At 39.5% G+C, this 17,811-nt stretch overlaps 1 protein-coding gene across 3 annotated transcripts in view; it reads right to left on the bottom strand.

Annotated features, from left to right (window-relative positions):
• The window catches only part of LOC126284710 (splicing factor, suppressor of white-apricot homolog), a 151,936-nt gene that overhangs the window by 31,830 nt on the left and 102,295 nt on the right, over positions 1-17,811 (bottom strand). For all 3 annotated transcript variants that reach the window (XM_049983840.1, XM_049983842.1, XM_049983841.1), the window contains exons 11-12: positions 16,856-17,014; positions 1,749-1,955 (exon numbers count right to left, since the gene is read on the bottom strand). In XM_049983840.1, coding sequence (XP_049839797.1) covers positions 1,749-1,955; positions 16,856-17,014 — 366 coding nt within the window. The remainder of the gene's footprint in view (positions 1-1,748; positions 1,956-16,855; positions 17,015-17,811) is intronic.

Genomic DNA, 17,811 nt, shown 5'->3' with positions numbered 1-17,811 from the left:
AAAGAATGCCTATCTAGTAATGAAGAATGAATAGAAATATTGTCTATGGCTGTGCTACTGTTCCCCAGCACCCTAGTTGGAAAAAACAGTGTATCATATGAATTTAGGACATCTACCAACATCATTTTTTTTTGCAATATCGTATACAAAATTTATATTAAAGTCACCATATATAACTAGTTTCTGGTGCTTCCTACAAAGTGAATCAAGAACCCTCTCTAGCTTGAGCAAGAATTCTCTCAAGCCAGAGTTAGGAGACCTATAAATAATAACAATTAGAAGCTTAGTTTCAATAAATTCAGCTGCCCCTGCACGAGATTCAAATACCTGTTCAGTGCAGTGCTTTGATGCATCTACGGACTCAAATGGAACGCTGTCATGGTCACTCCCCCACTCTGTGAAGAATTCCTTCAAAAACAGCAAGCTAAATCTGTGTACTGATGAAGGATGCCTCTGAATTGTCAAATTATTAAAGTGGTGCTCTGATATAGCAGTAATTTCAGAGTCAAAACCTAGACGCAGTTCACTGTACCTCTAATACTTCTTATACACTGAAGTGCCAAAGAAACTGCAAGTATATTCAAATACAGAGATATACAAACAGGCAGAATATGGCGCTGCAGTCAGCAACACCTATATAAGACAACAGGTGTCTGGTACAGTTGTTAGATCGCTTACTGCTGCAACAATGGCACATTATCAAGATTTAAGTGATTTTGAACGTGGTGTTATAGTCAGCAAAACCAATGAAGAAGAGATTTGGGAAACAAAAAATGAGTGACGGTTAATATTTGCTCTCCAAATTCCAAACAAAACCTTCAATTCAGTATTTTTTCTACATTTAATACATGTTGCTGATTTGTTATACACCTCCTTTGCAGAACCAAGTTCCTCTTGTGTTGTTCTGCTAGCACGAAAACACAAAAAATTTCTTTATTACAAATAACATTAGATCGGGCAACCAAAGCTAAAAAGATTGTGCGTAATGGGAGGGACAAACAAGCAATTTAAATCAGAGATTATAGAAGTCTATATTAACATAAGAGTGGAAGTGCACATGTGTAATAGCTATTTATCGTGTTTACCCTGTATGACAACCGGTTTCATGCTCTGGAGGTATATCTTCAAGTCATATAAAACAAATGTTTCATATGCCCAAAATTCCAAGGTAAAAGTGTGCGTAAAAACATGTCACTCCTCAGTAAAACCTTGGGTGAAACGACAGATGGGTATCCAATCCAAACTACGCACAATCATTAACGTATCTCCAAAACACAGTCATGACACGAGCTCAGACAGCACATGACAATCCATGTGACAGGATAAAACCATAATCAGAATCCGAAGGAGAAACAAGGAATTAAAAGACATACAATCCTATCATACAAGGATTGTCATGTGCTGTGTGGGTTTGTCTCTTGACTGTGTTTAGGAGATGTATTAGTGATCATGCATGGTTCAGATCAGATGCCCATCTGCCATTTCATCCAAGGTTGTACTGAGGAGCGACTTGTTTTTACACATACTTATACCTTGGAATTCGTAGCACATGAAATATTTCTTTTATATGACCTGAAGATGTACATCCTGAGTATGAAACCAGTTGTCATATAGAGAAAACACAAAAAACAGCAAAATGTGCTGGAAGAATCGTTTCCCAGCTACATCCAATTTCTTCTATCTTGTAGGTAAACACAGATTTCAGAAGAATGCTAATATTTTCCCTTTGGTTTCATTAACATACTCACCCTGCAAGCGAGCTAGTAGAGATGACTGCTGGGCTGGTGCAGGAGTACTGTTGCCTGTACTGGTTCCACAGCTATCTACATCTCGACTAGGAACTGGTGTAGTGGGTGGTGACAGAAGATCACTTGATGCAGGAGATGGTAAGGACGAAATTTCATCCTCATCTGCACTCACTCTCTGCACAGGGCCACCATCTGGTAGTGTTGGGCCTGAAGCAGATTGTAAAAAGGTTTACGCTCTTAAGTCATACTGATTACTTACTTTATACTGCCAATGATTCAAAGTACCATAATGGGAACCCACCAATTAAAAGTGTCATTCAATAACCAAATACACATGGTGCAGGCAACACCTAAAGCAGGGAACTGAAATTTCCATAAGTGTTGGTTGGCAACCTTGTAAAGAGTGTTAGTCATTTGTTCTAAAGTCTTAGTTACAATAGACAGTCTGCTCAAAGAAATTAGTTTTGAAAAACAGTGTTCTGTGTTCTGATTTTTACTTTTGGGAACATTGCAAATGCCGCCATAAGAAATATTCTCTTGAATTAAAAAACAATACAGCAGTAACTGTATCAACTGTGAGCATTTTTTGTGTGTTGTTGAAAAAGTTAAAACCTGCCTGCAAAAGCATAACTGATGAGCACCCCTCCAGGTGTCTGATAGCAGCATCAACCTCAGCATTGTGAACTTTTTTACTCACTCACTTATCCAAGAAGAACAACAACTTACGGATAGACAAAGTAAGTGTTTGCACAACTCATTTCACCGTTCAAAACAAATGCTACTACCAAAAGACCTGTGCATGACGAGTTCCCAAGTACAAAGCACAGACGTTTCATACCTGCACCTAGCTCAAATATTGTTTCAATAGCAAAGATGATGCATTTTTGGGCAGATTTTAGCCTGTGATGGAACTTTGATACTTCACTTTGAACCAGAAAGCAAGCAGGAATGCACAGAGTGGAAATAATCTGTCCATACGAAATTCGAAACATGTGCCCATCAACTAGTTAGATCCATGTTAACAGTATTTTGGAGTGCCTGTGGTCTGATTTTCTGTGATTTTCTTGGAAGAACAACACACTATCAACAACCTATACCACTCGGAATTTATTCTTAACAGTCAAGCCCATGCTGAAGAGGAAGAGGGATGGCAGAGGAGAGGCTTATTGCTCCTTCAACACAGCACTCAATCTCGTATGGAACATCTAACACTGGGAACTATTACAAAGTGATTTGGGAGCTTCTACTTCACCGTCTTCAGACTCCTGACTTTATGCCTTCCAATTTTTATCTTTATGATCTGATGAAAGAAGCTTTGCATGGCAACGAATTCCACTGCAACAAAGAGCTAAAGAAAAAAGTACAGAACTGGCTTCGACGTCAAGGCAGTGAATTCTTCACTGACGGGAAAAGACGACTCAGAAGAAGATGGGACAAGTGCGCAGAAATTGGTGGAGATTATGTGAAAAAAATACATAAAATGTTTTATTCATTTAATAAACCACTCTCTGCTGTACATCAATTTGTCTGTTTAATTACATCAAGAGTAAAATTATCTAATATAAAAGCTTACTTTAATCAACTAATGACGATATTACAGAATAGTTGAAGTAACTTAATTGCATTATTAATGTGTGTATTACTGATTTTCATCCTGACTGTTTCCATTTTTTTAAATAGTCATTAGTCTAACATCACATCTAGCTAGCTGTATTTAGCTCAATTAGAACAGGTGTCTCAGAGGGCAAGAAATGGGGGACATTTTAATATTCAATTTTGGTTTTGATTTTTGTTTCCATTCATTATCATAATTTCTTATCTGAAACAATCAGACAACTTTAAATTCCTGGAAAACTCAGCCTTTAATAATCTATAGTCCCTCCAACCGCTACATTTGCTCCTTGTCATGGAGGGATCAATACAGAACTCTTTACCAATGATTTGTGACTTCCAGAAATATGTAAGCACATACTCAGTGCTAGCATATTTGAGTTTTGAGCTCAGTTCCTAAGCTTGCAGAAAAGTAATAAGGAATTAAGAATGGGGCCAGCTTTTTGCAAGGACACAAATTAGTGTTTTGTTTGATCACCCAAACATATTTCAACACAGTTGTGGCATCCCTCAGTGTTTTTATTAATTATTATTTTCCTTTTATTTTACACTGCGAGTCCTGTGGCTTCCAACCAAAATCAGCTACAGGTCTGATCAGACACACAAATTTGTGCAATGAAATGTGTGTACGAACCACAACGACATCACAGTGTGCGGTATTTACAAACAAGCAGGAAAAATCATTCACCTCAACTACACAAAACATGTCTGGTACATAAAAACAAACTTGTCACAGCTAAGGAATAGCAAAATACTACAATGACGACATGGTGTATTAATTTAGACCTGTGGCTGATACTGGTTGGCAGCCACAGGATGCTCACAATGTAGAATCAAAGAAAAATAATAATAATAATAATAATAATAATAATAATAATAAATCCAGTGAGGATGTAAGAACTGTGGTGAAACATGTTTGGGTGACAAAACAATAATTTGTGTACTTGCAAAAAGGCAGACCCATCCTTAATTCATTATTAAAATATTCAATGAATAGGAAAATAGTTTCCCTGAATCTGCCTCTGCACATGCCAGTTACGAGCTGAACAATGTAAGAGTACAAGTATCAATACAGTTCCTATCTGTTGATTCTTGCCCTTCTTATCTCTGCCGAACAGGAGCCCACAGATGGTGCAAGGATTCCATGACTTGGTACAGGAGCACTCTGGCGTCTGATGACTTCACACATGGCAGTAAGTCGCAGGGTATCTGCATAATGAGTCGCAGGTGAGTGCAGGGTGCACAATCATAAACCAAAGTTTGGAAAATAGGTACAAACTTTAATGATGGTTGATTCACGTTATTTTTGTATGAAAGGAGGCAGTATGTAATACCTTATGGCAACCAGACTGAATCACAAAAGATTTCACGAAATCGTTCTCATCACTTTTTGAGACTTACTGAAGTTATGGGGAGTAATGAGAGAAGGAATGTGATAAGGCACTTGTCACTTAGGCACATGATTAGCAACTTTTATCATATGTATACCTAGGGAGTAAAGTTACTTGACAATACTGTCAAAATTGAGAGCCCAATGTCAACCAACATGGCAACAAACTAGGATCCAAGAACCTGCATTACTCTAAAACTGGCATGGGGCCTTACTACCGTGAATGTGAAAACGGATGTACATCAGCTAAGCCAAAACAATGCTGACCAATCTTGTGGATTTTAAAGTTAATTTAAAATCTGCTATACATGACGTAGTTGTATTCCATATGCACCACCTTGTTGCTAAAATATCAGGTGAAAGATTGCATTAGTATTTGTGCTATGTCATAAAAAGTTGTGAACTAGATAAAATTTGTATCTTTGAATAACCACCCTTTGTGCAACTTGGTCAAGAAAATGAGGAAGAATTCAAATGATCTCATACAGCCTGAGCTGACATGTTTACAAAATTGCTTTGCAATTCAACGGCAAAATCTTCACATTGACTATCTTCAGATATATTTGGCAAATCAAAAGAGGTCAACACAAAGCTACAGGGAGATAAAATGAAATTCATTAAGGCTATAAAGGTCTAACATGGTCATTGATTGCCAAATTGGATCTTCACACCAATAACTTGAGCAGACAGAAAATGTCACTTTACTTATCTTCAAGAAACTATATTCAAAGATGGAAAAAGGCTTTTAGATGCAGAATAGATGTTTTTTTGCTCTTACCTCAAACAAACAAAATGAGTTATACAAACTAAATTTAACAGTCTAACTGTCCCTGAAATACCACTGCGAGGGCATAAATCCACTTTCGGCAGACAGAAGGGAATTTCATCACTGATTTAAAATACAACTTGCTTTTTCAGCAGTGTAGCCATGAACGTTTCTGGCTAAAAGTGAAGAATTTCTATCATCATCTACAGCTGGAAGTTAAGTTGCTTGTTTTAGTCTTACACCTACCTACTCACTGGAAAGGAGCTGCAGTGAGTTCAAGAGTGGGTAAAAGTTTGATCGGCAAGCACTGATAGCACTGAGTGAATGATGATGGTGTCTGGCAATAGTAGAGTAGTTGTGATGGCATAGCTAAAGGAGTATAACAATCATTGTATCAGCTGAGTGTGTCCCATTCCACAGCTTGACGCCCAGTAAATTCTTAAATTATATTCACTCGTGACAAGTCTTATTTGTTTGTACCGAGATAAATAAAAAAATATCTCAAGCCAATTATATGCATTTGCATCTACTATGCTAGCCAACAGATTGCAGTAAGGACCACATGTGCACATTACTACAGTAACATCCAACGCATTTCGAGACCTGCATGAGAACAGGCACAAGATGAAGGTAGTGATCATCTCTCATTGTGTTTGATGTATTACTTCACATTTTGTACACTTACAAGGTCCTTAATTACGGAGAAAACCTATATTCCTCGAGTACAATATCACTGCAGCTGTACTATGAAAAGAATAATTGCTACTGCTCGTATAGCGAAGATGGGAAGCCATAGATAGGCACAACAAAATGACTTGTCACAAAGTGAGCTTTCAGCCGACAAGGTAAAACACCCCCCCCCCCCCCCCCACACACACACACACACACACACACCGAGAGAGAATTGCATTCGCGTAAACGCGTGCACGCGCGTGTGCATGTGTGTTTTGTCCATTTCCAATGAAGGTCTTGTAGGCTGAAAGCTTACTTTCTGACAGTCTTTTTGTTGTGCCTATCTGCAACTCAGCATCTCTGCTATATGAGTAGTAGCAACTATCCTTTTCATAATACTGTCATTTTCCATCCTGGATTTTCCACTTTTTGAGCAACTTAACATCCCAAAGAAACAATTCTGGTAGCAGATAAAACTGATCAGCTCCATCCATTAGATACTAGCCACTAAAATCACACACTCGGCTGCTAGATTATTCAGTGGTAACAATCAAAACTGAAATGAGAGGAGTTTCATTTTGGCTACAGTGCTTAGGACCTGTTACTTTGAATTACACAATAATGAATACTAAAACCTGGAGAATGTAATAAAATTTAATTTTTAAATCCAAAAATGTCAGGAACGAATGATGTATTTTCGATTGTGCAGTTGCAATGATTTCTTGTATACCATGTTTTCAAAGTATCAAACCATATAAGTGGTGTTAATGAACTGTGTCTCTAAGTGCATATTTAAGATCCAGGTGAATAACTGTGAAATTCAGATGCTAAGAAAGGAATATGTGAACACTGCCATATATAAGCACATCAAATATTCATCGCGAACTTGTCTGAGAAGTATTTTCTGGTGGCTTTGTGCATTAAATTGCTTTTTTTTAATGGCTACAATTGGTTGATTTCATGTGACCTATAATCTTGAATGTGCTCATTAGTCTGGACAAATGATGAAATTGTAGAGTGACCACACAGAATTCAGAAATGCCAAGCCAAAGAGCAGGGCATAGCAAAGTGATACTATATGCCACAGCAGTGAAGCCATGCACAGAAGCAGGATATCACAAACAAACCACTATGGACTTTAAGTGCAGTAATTTTAAATGGCCAAATCGGTAACATCATGAGGCAACTTTGACATCTAATGGTGGAACTTTAAGTACACTGCAGCAATGACACCTGGTAGCAGGACAGGTAACTTCAAGTAACAACACTTCCATCATATGGGAGCCCAACAAACTACAAGTGATAAGTCCATCACGTGGCGAATCACCAAACTGCAACAACATAAATGCACCAACCAACCAAGAGAGGAGTTACGAGCAGACTGCCCTGTGATGCGGCGAGCCGAAACATAAAGTATGTTTACACAATTAAGAAGTCACAATAGCAAACGATGCTGACATGCTTTTTATTGTGAACTACAAGTTCATCTGATTGTTGATTGTTTTGTGTAAAATTGTGAATGTTAATAGTGTGTTCGGTTTTGGTAGAGGTGTAGGATTATAGTATTCAGTTGTGAGAGCTATTTTGTTAACTCAGGTTACCTGTAGAATAACAGTGAGGGCTTACTTAATTACTTGTTATTTTTAAGTTTTTTGGCTACCAAGGGGTTCTTTAAAAGTACTTGCCAGTAGATTTACAATAAGCAAAATGTCTTCTGAACCAAAGCGAGAGTATTAGGTGCAGTATCTTGAAAAATGTAGAAGATAATAATGATTTGCAAATCAGTAGTTGTGAGCTATCAGTAGACACCCCTTTAGGCCATTTGACTGGCTACCTGGAAACGCTAGTAAAAACAATAACAGAGAGACCACATATAGACAAGGAAAAGTTACAATCAACTTAGGAGGCGATCTTAAAAACATCACAAGAAAACAAGGACAACACAGAAAAATGATCTCAAGAAAATGAAGAAAACATGAAGAAAGGGACACAAAACTGCGTAAGAACCTGTTCCAACTCTGAGAAGATATGGGTAGTGTGTGGAGATAACAGAGAAAGCCAAGAAACATATTAAAGAAGCTAAAAGGGTACTAGAAGAGAAGATTCAAAAAGTTGAAACATGTCATGACTGACAGATTAAGACTGTGAAAAATGCAACAAGGCTATAACATCACTATTGAAGGACTAGAAACTAAACAGACTGAAATGTCTACTAATTTTTCTAATTTTTAGTGACAAGTGACAACCATGTCAGATGATCAGCTGATCTTTTGGTAAACGTCACCGAGTTCAAGCACTGGGCACCAGGGGCCCAGTGAATGCCTTCTCTTCGCTGCAGTGCAGAGTTCTGTGATCTTAATTTTGTTGGTGCTTTTTGCCTTACTTAGTTTATTTTGTTCGCTTGGCTACTGAGAAAAAATTGCGACTGCATACACTTACTCAGTGAGCACATTGCATTTTCTTGTCATTACATTGAATGTGAAGACATGCAATTTATTAGGATAAAGTAATACTGCACAGACCACACACCCATTTGTATCTGATTCTTGCTGTGACCAGAACATAATATCAAGCCTAGCAGCCAACAGACTTGCGACTGTGGTGAGCCCGACATGATCACAGAGAGAAAATAATCGAGTAACACAGATGTATTAAGACAAACCTTTGAGAAACAGAAATTTGTGAAATGATGTCCACATCAGCAATACTAGACTTGCAGTGTGGCTACCCAGATTTTGGTCACACAACCCGGCACTATGGTTTGTGCAGATGGAAGCAAGTTTCCTCTGCACCAGAGCAACCACTGATTCCACTAAATTCGTGTTGCTGCTTAGTCAGTCAGCCATAGTTCAAGACATTATAACTTCACCTCCAGATGTGGACTCATACACAAAGCTAAAAGTCAAGTTAATTCAAAGGATGTCCACTTCACTTCACAGGAAGAACAAGTGCAGCAAGTTTTCATGCAGGAGGATGTCGGCAACAGAAAACTATTCCAGTCCCTCCATCATTTACGAAGCAGCAGCTGTCTGCCAGCACAGGTGAAGGTGTCACAAACAGACATATCGCTCGATGTGCTAGTGGAAATGGTGGACCGGAACAGGATGCTATCGTGCCAGACTCCTGCCCTGGCACTATGACAGTCTGTAACAGTACTTATGGTAACATAAGTGGATTATGAAAAAGGTAGACATGCTGAGTAAGCAGATGGGTGAACTTTTCTCTGAATTAAAAGCTAGACAACGGTTTCACACAAGATCGAGAAGTCATTCCTCAGCGAACTCCCCAGTATCCACAATTCAGCTCGGACATATCTGTGTTGGTACAATAAGAAGTTCAGAGACCAAGCACACAAGTGTACCTTGCCGTGTATCTTCCTCACTGGTAAATGACAGGAAGAATAATCATTTGGGATAGTCAGTTGTCATCATTGTGCCTCTTGATCAAAGACCAGAAGACAGAATGCAAGGGTTCCGACCTAACTATTCTGTCATGAACCCAGTTATATAAATACTGGCCAGACACTGTTTTGTCTTTCTGCGGATAATAATTCAACCACCATCACATGCGGAATGCAGCACTTTGAGTTCGACCTGGGACTATGATGTGCCTTGATATGATATTTCACCTCATTGGATGTAACTGAACCTATGATCAGAGCGAATTTTTTAGTGCATTACTATTTGCTACTGGAAGTCACCAATGCTCCTAATAGACAACATCACTGGACTACCTGCTGGCAGATTCCGTCATAATGGACAGTACAAGATGCCAAACTGATCCTGTCGAAGGGCGATGGGTACACCAAATTTCTAAAACAATTTCCTGGTATAATGAGGCCTCCTGGTGCCCCACAAAAGGTATTTTACAACACCAAACATTACACCAACACTACAGCAGGCTCACCAACTTCATGCCGACCCAGATGTCTCACCCCTAATTGATATGCCATTGCTTACATGGAATTTAATATCATGCTGAAGGAATGCATTATTCGCCTATCTAGCAGAACTTGGTTGTCGCTCCCACAATTAGTACCAAAGAAGAACGGTGCATGACGGCCATGTGGTGATTACTACACCTTGGCTGCTAGGACATGGATTGCTACTCTATTCCTCCACTGAGGAATTATAATTATGTAGTATGTGGGGAAAACGTGTTTTGTGTACTAGACTGCACAAATGCATACACAAAGATCACTGTAGCTGAAAGATATATTTTGAAAACGGCTATTACTCTGCAGTTCGGCCTATTCAAAACACTGTATATGACATTCCGACTGAGAAATGCTGCCTAGACATGGCATAGATTTATAGATTCAGTTTTAAAAGGTTCACAATATTGCTTTGCATATCTTGCCCGAGATGCTGGAGTTCGCAGGTGTGTGTGTGTGTGTGTGTGTGTGTGTGTGTGTGTGTGTGTGAGAGAGAGAGAGAGAGAGAGATTTTATGCAGCAACCCCAGAATAACACGAAACAACACCTGACTGTGATACTTATGTGACTTGACAAGTACGGAGTAGTGCTGAACACCTCAAAGTGTGTTATGGCCAGGCAGAGATTACCTTTTTTGGCCACTTCATATCACCAGCAAGATCAATGCTATTATCACAAAAAGTAAAATTTATTTCATGACCAGAAACTATCAAGAACTCCAAGGAATCTTCACAGTTCTTTAACTTTTATCAACATAGCCCACCTCATGCGGCAGGACTGAAGAGCCCATAGCTTTAGCTGGTTCTAAGGTTAAAGTCAAAATGTTGGAGCCGTGGACAGAGTGAATGGGTAACGTATTTGAAGCAGCTAAGAAAAGTGCAGCAGATGCAACCCTTCTTCCACTTCTGGCTTTAGAAACACCTCTCGTGCTCATAGTAGACGCTATCCAAATGAGAATCAGTGCTGCACTGCAACAGTATGCAGGTGTTGCCTGGCAGCCTCTCACATTCTTTTCACAAAAACACACTCTGGCTCAGCAACAATGGAGAACATATGACAGCAAGTTGCAGGCAGTTTGTGGACCGATAAATATTTTCAGACACAGTTGAAAGCAAGAGGTTTTGTCATTTAAACAGACCATAAACCCCTAACCTATGCCTTTTGGGGGGAAAAAATTAAAAATGTTCCCCCCGAGATGATAAAATCAACTGAAATTCATAGCACAATTCACCACTGTTTTAAGGCACATATGAGGAATGGCAATGCAGTGACAGACTGCCTGTCCCAGGTAGCACTATCACAAAGACAGTTGACTTGGGCAGCTAGCCCAAGCACTATAGATACTGACAGGGAACTTCAAGATTCTTAAACAAGTACCAGATTTTTTTACCAGATACCACGTCTGGTCTTCAACACAAGCCTGCTGACATTTCAGCAACAAGCACCAAGTTGTACTGTGAGGTTTCTAACAGGAAAAATCATCTGTTCATTTCTTCAGCACTACGCAAGAAAGTCTTCGAAAGGTTACATAACTTAGCCACCCCAGCATGATGGTAACTATTACACTAATAGCCATTTTATGTGACCTGGACAGTCAAACATAGGCTTGTGCATGCATATAATTCCAACACACCAAGATATCTCACCTCGTTCATTGGCTGGTAGGTAATTCTCTAGGCACAACAGCATGATTCGCACATCCTCATAATGATGTTGTAAGTCCACTACATCCATAAGATGTAGTGGACAGTAATGGGTCGTTTCACAGGCTGACGAGAAGCCAATCTGGTGGTTAATATTTTTGCTAATACACTAGCTATTGGATTTGTGTTTCACTGGGTCTCTCATTTTGATTGTCTTGTCCAACTGAGTAATTTTTGTAGCGCAGTGCACCACAGAACAACAAGTTACAGCCCTGCCAGTAACGGACTGGCCAAATTTTGAAACTGGTTGCTTAAAGCTGCATTAATGTGCTATGAATCTCAATGAACATCTGCCTTACAATTTATTTTGCTCGACCTACGCAACATGTGCAAACCGGAGCTGGACGCCTCACCAGCAGAGCTAATATATGGGGAAGTCCTACAGTTTCCAAGCAAGTTCACAAATTCATGTGCATTTTCAATGGTTGACACTAATATACCAGAATTTATTGCCCACCTCACGGAAAGGAAGATACAGATACGACTGCAACCACCATTACACCATGATAAAGTGCAACCCTCAATACACCGAGAGTTACAATACTGTACACCTGTAATGTTGTGAAGAGATGGCAGCATCAAATGGCCACTGATACCACCTTATACTCTTCCACATCACATCTTTAAAAGAGGTGAGAAAAAATTTGAAATCCTCATAAATGGCAAGATGAACACTGTCTCCATTGACAGAGGGAAACCAGCGCTCATCATACTACAATCTTCAAATCCACATCTTCCAACAACCAGACCAAATTTTTGCTCATCACCAAGCAGCCTCAACCGGAATCTTCGTCGGCTCTGGCTCAATGCTAAACATGTTCTGGAGGGTGGGTGCATTTCCCGGCACAATACATGGACAGCGCTCTGGGTATCAATTGAGGTTGGTGATCCACTTTCCCGGAGGTGGCTCTGCAGCAACAACAAGCGACAATCATGCCAAACATAAAATGATCAGCTGATCAATTAGCAGATATCAAACAGGGTTCACACACTGGCCGCCAGGACCACTGTGAAATGTTGTTCTTGCTGCAGTGCAAAGTTCCATGACGTTAATTCTGTCAGTGCATTTTGCTTTGATTTATTTGTTTGTTTGTATGCTTGGTTACCGAGAAAAACTTGTGATTACACGCAATTTGCATTAGTGAGTACATCGCATCTTCTTGTTACTATGTTGAATGTGAAGACATGAGATTTAAAGGCGTTACTTCAAATGATACATTTGTTTGTATCTGTTTCTCACTGTGACCACAACACAATGTCAAGTTTGCAACGCCTAACAATCCGCAACTTTGCGACAAATTTAAGGCCGGCAGTAGCAGTGCAGAAGCAAGAAGACAACGAGAGTTATGCACGATATCAACCATTTACAAGGAGGAACACAACTAGAGAACAAAACCAAAGAGACTAATAGAAGAATTAGTACAGTGAGGTAAGGTAATGCTGTTATGTTAGTTGACAGTAATAACAGGTGCATCCAGACTAACACAGGCCGGAAATATAAAGATGACAGGGCACTGGAAAAACATCAAACAAAACTAATTACCACCTCTACATATAAGCCAGCCTTCAATCACTGCAGAACAGATGATGCAAGAACTGAATTGATTGTGTAAAATGTACTGCCACAAAGGAATATTTGGAGGAATTTGAACATGTCGGGAACCATCAACCACATGATTCCAAAGGATTTGCACCATATGAGATCTTGCTTAGCCAAGAGTCAATATTTTATGGTATTATTTGAATACCCACCTGGGAATGACACAACTTGGGAGGAGTGAGTATGAAGGACATGCTGGAAACACGAAAAAGTATTATCGACTTGAAGATGAGGATAAAACAGGCCAACGGGTAGATTCAGAGTAGCTGTAGCGAACCAACAATTATTCTGATGAGATATCAGCTGGCGAATGGTACAATTCCAGCTGATTAGAGCTTTACTTTTTGTTTGAAGTTTCACTCCTCTCCCTTTCCTATACATTGGGGAAGAAAGTTGTGGTAATTACTAAGTAGAGCAAGTACTGGTTGTACAAATATTTCAATCAGGAACAGTTTAGTAAAATCTACAGCATATGCATCACAATAGTACGAAGTTCACATTAATGTAGTAATTGAAATACCTAAGAGTTTGTATTGTTCAATGCCAAAAGACTATAGAAGTATTAGTGTTAGAAAGAAAAGGGACAAGAGCCAGATCTGAAACGAAACATCTAGTAAAATACTGAGTGACGTTTCGAGAATGAGATTTTCACTCTGTAGCGGAGTGTGCACTGATATGAAACTTCCTGGTAGATTAAAACTGTGTGTCGGGCCGAGACTCTAAGTCAAGACCTTTGCCTTTCGCGGGCAAGTGCTCTACCAATTTTCTGAGTGACATTAATTAGTATCAGTAAAGAATCAAACGTAATATTGTAGAATTGTTTCATGAATAATGGAAGAACAGAAAAACTTTAGAGAACTGGAATAACTTAACAACATACGGCTGTGATGCACAGGAAAATGTGTAAGTAGATGAGTTGGGACATGTTTACATAACAATATTAAATATAATGATGACACACGTAACAAGATCAATAATGTAGGAGAAGTTACGGAATATAGAGCGATTTTTGTGTATTTGTTGAGATGAATAATGGTAATTAACAGATACTTCTCTAATTATTTGAAGATGATTTTGACGTTAAGATAGGAGTGTGTAAAAGATTTATGTGGACTGAAATGTGTACAGGAGCATGTGTAGTAACCCGCCGTTTACTACAATTACAATTCACAATGGATGCTATATTGGGCCACTGTGGCAAGCATAGTGCATGCCGACATTCAAACGACACACTCGCAGCTACTCGATGTGGCCGCCATTCGGGGTTACTGAGCATTATCACCAGCTCTGGTGTGTGCGTGCAGCTCTACACCAGTGACACCTGACAAGGGCACCATCTTTATACAGGCATGCACAGCCACCAGGCCTTCAGTTGTGAAATGTGTCCAAGATGTATAAATTTCTTTCCTCAAACAATGAAAAATCCAGGATTTAATAACCACAATACTCAAAGAACACCACATAACAGAGATGTTGAGTCGAAGATAGGCAAAACAAAAAGACTCAAACAATTACGCATTTGGCCAAACAGGCCTTCATTGGAATTAGGTAACACACACACACACACACACACACACACACACACACACACACACACACACACACACACACACAGCGTCTGGCTGACAAGGCCAGACTGTGAGCAGTAGCACATGAAGGGAGAAACTATCTGAGGGGCGGAGATGGGGATAAGAAGGAAACTGGGTCAGGGAGAGGGAGCGAAAGCAGGGTAGGGGTAAGGGAAGGTAAAGTGCTGTTTATGGAAGCATACAGGGAGGAGATGGACAGACAGCAGAGCAGCTAGTTGCAATTAGGAGGTTAGATATAGAGCCAGATGGGGGCACCAGAAAGAGAGAGAAGTCATTATAGTCACTGTCCTTCAGCCGCATATCCCCTTTCCTGTTCCCACTCCAGCATTACACAGCCCTCTATTCCATCAAGGCATTCACAGTCCTTTTAGTTCTCTCCTTTCCGGTTGCTGCACCCCCCCCCCCCCCCCCTCACCCCACCCCTATCTAACCAACAAATGGAACCTAGCTATCCTACTCTCCCCCACCTTGGCCCTGAATGGTCCCACAAGCGGCACTTTACCGTCCCCCACCCCTAGCCTGTCTCTCTCCCCCTCCTGCCCCAGCTACCTCCTTATCCCCACCACTCAGGCTGCTTCTTCCGGCATGCAATGCTGCTTGCAGTCTGGCCTTAGCAGTCAGAGACTGTGACTGTGTGTTGCATTTCCATGTGTGTGTGCGCATGTGCATGTGCACTATCTAATGCTGATGAAGGGCTTTCTGGCCGAAAGCTTATTTGTTTCTTTTTTTTTTTTTTTTTTTTTTTTGCTCTCAGTGACTCAACATCTATGTCAAATTGCTTTCATTGTATTCTTGTTGATGTCCCTCCATGGGTCAATGAATTGTATGTATTTTCTCTTGTTATTAGTTAGACCACTAACAGCATCGTTGAGAGTCGAATTTGGGTCAAATTTTTACCTTTTTGACTCTGTGGTTTTTCTGCAATTTAGTTCTTTCATGGAGGATTTACTCCAGTCATTTCTGCAAGAACAGCAGGCACATACAGCCTTGTTGTAACAGTTGGCTATTTCACCAAGGCTCAGCTGCTGGTTGTTCACTCCCTACACTGCCACAATGAGCTGCTTATGAGAAATGGCTGTGCAAACATTTTGTGGCGTTCTGGGTGGTCGACACAGAGGTTTGTAAGACTCTTTTCTTATTGTAGATACCCCCCTCATATGTATCACAATGTCAGTTAGCTCTTCTGCAAGAACAAGAGTGACTTTCTTTTGACAATAGGTGTATTGTTACAACTGGACGCATGTGGTCACTGCATGTGTTGAATTCTATAAATGCCATGAACAGCTGCAGTGATCTTATCAAGCCAGGGTGGCTGAGCTTCAAAGCCTGAACCACTGGGAATGGATAAAACGTTTAAACTCAAAGAAGCCATTAGGTTTAGTAAAAAGTATTTGAAAAATAAGGTTATTGAAAATGATGGTATCAAAACTGGACAATGCACAACAAATAAATGATAATTGTACAGCCTACTGCAGACAATGTTTTCTTTCACAGAAGAGATTCCTGTTGAGTTTCTATTAAAGAAAAGTCAAACAACATACTACCTCTTCAAACACACCTCACAAAATGACTATGGTGGTAAATTCAGATATTAAAACACATACAAAGGCTTTACAGTTGTCTTTCCTGCACATTACTTGCACACGAAAGAGAAGGAAAGAAAATGAAAGTGGTACTCACAATGTCACTTCTGCCACAAACCATAATGTGACATGCGAAGTATAAATGTACATTTAGGAAACATATTTGTATATGGATATCTTGCAACAATGAATGTGTCAAAATCAATAATGTATCTGTTCATGTGAAACAAAACAGAGTTTTAATAATCAATTAACATACCTATAACTGGTGTTGTAGGCAAGGGATGATCTTTACGAATCATATTAAGGAATGCTGCAGCTCTTCTCTTTCTCTCCAACTGAATCTGCTTCTCTCTCGCTGCTGCTGCTATCTTCTCACGTGCAGCAGCTGCTAAACGGTCTTTCAGACGTTCTTCAGCTGAAATACCATCACAATGTCCACATCATATCTGGTTCTACAAAAACTACGACATAATGGCATATTTAACACGTGACATACAAAGTTTTTTCCCTGTCAGTGGGTACAGCAAAAGATCATTTCTTTTGTAGCCAATTTCACTGATACTTGTTGCCAATTTCAGTGTTATTTTTCTGGTGGCCTACTTTTGAAGTTTCATATGTTCCTTATTTTTGTCATATTTCAATAGCTTCAGTGTTACGTCGAACATGAAAATACACTTATCAATTACTTTGTATTTATTGGATGCAAACATCACATTTACTTACAGAATTAAAAAGAGGAACATTTACATTGAATCTATTAATTATAATCAATGAAATAAAAAAATAGTTGTGCAACCGTATATTGTTGAAAGATTTTCATAAGGAAATGGTGCTGTAATTTTAAAGCAGTCCCGTGAGACATTATGGTGCTGATCCATCATTTTTGTGTGAAAACTGTGAGTATATATTTGAATATGGAAGAAAAATTGCCTTCAGTACAACAGTAAAATCTGACAAATGACCACATTTCCTGCTGTCACAGATAGTTGCTTTACAATAAATTTCGAAGGGATTTCAGAATACCCATACTGCCAAGACCTGCCATGTCAGCTAAGCATAACAGATTCTTTTCCATACCATTATTAATTGTTAGCATCATTATTATACCAGCTTTGAAACACATACTTGCACCAATCTGTGGAAATAAAGAGTTGTCCAATACAGTATTGAGGTGCAACCCGGTGGGTTTCAATATTTCCTTTGCTACTGCAT

Source organism: Schistocerca gregaria, chromosome 8 (genome assembly GCF_023897955.1).
Source record: "Schistocerca gregaria isolate iqSchGreg1 chromosome 8, iqSchGreg1.2, whole genome shotgun sequence".
Classification (NCBI taxonomy): domain Eukaryota; kingdom Metazoa; phylum Arthropoda; class Insecta; order Orthoptera; family Acrididae; genus Schistocerca; species Schistocerca gregaria.
Note: the sequence above shows the minus strand (reverse complement) of the source record. Positions and strands in the feature narration are given on the sequence as shown.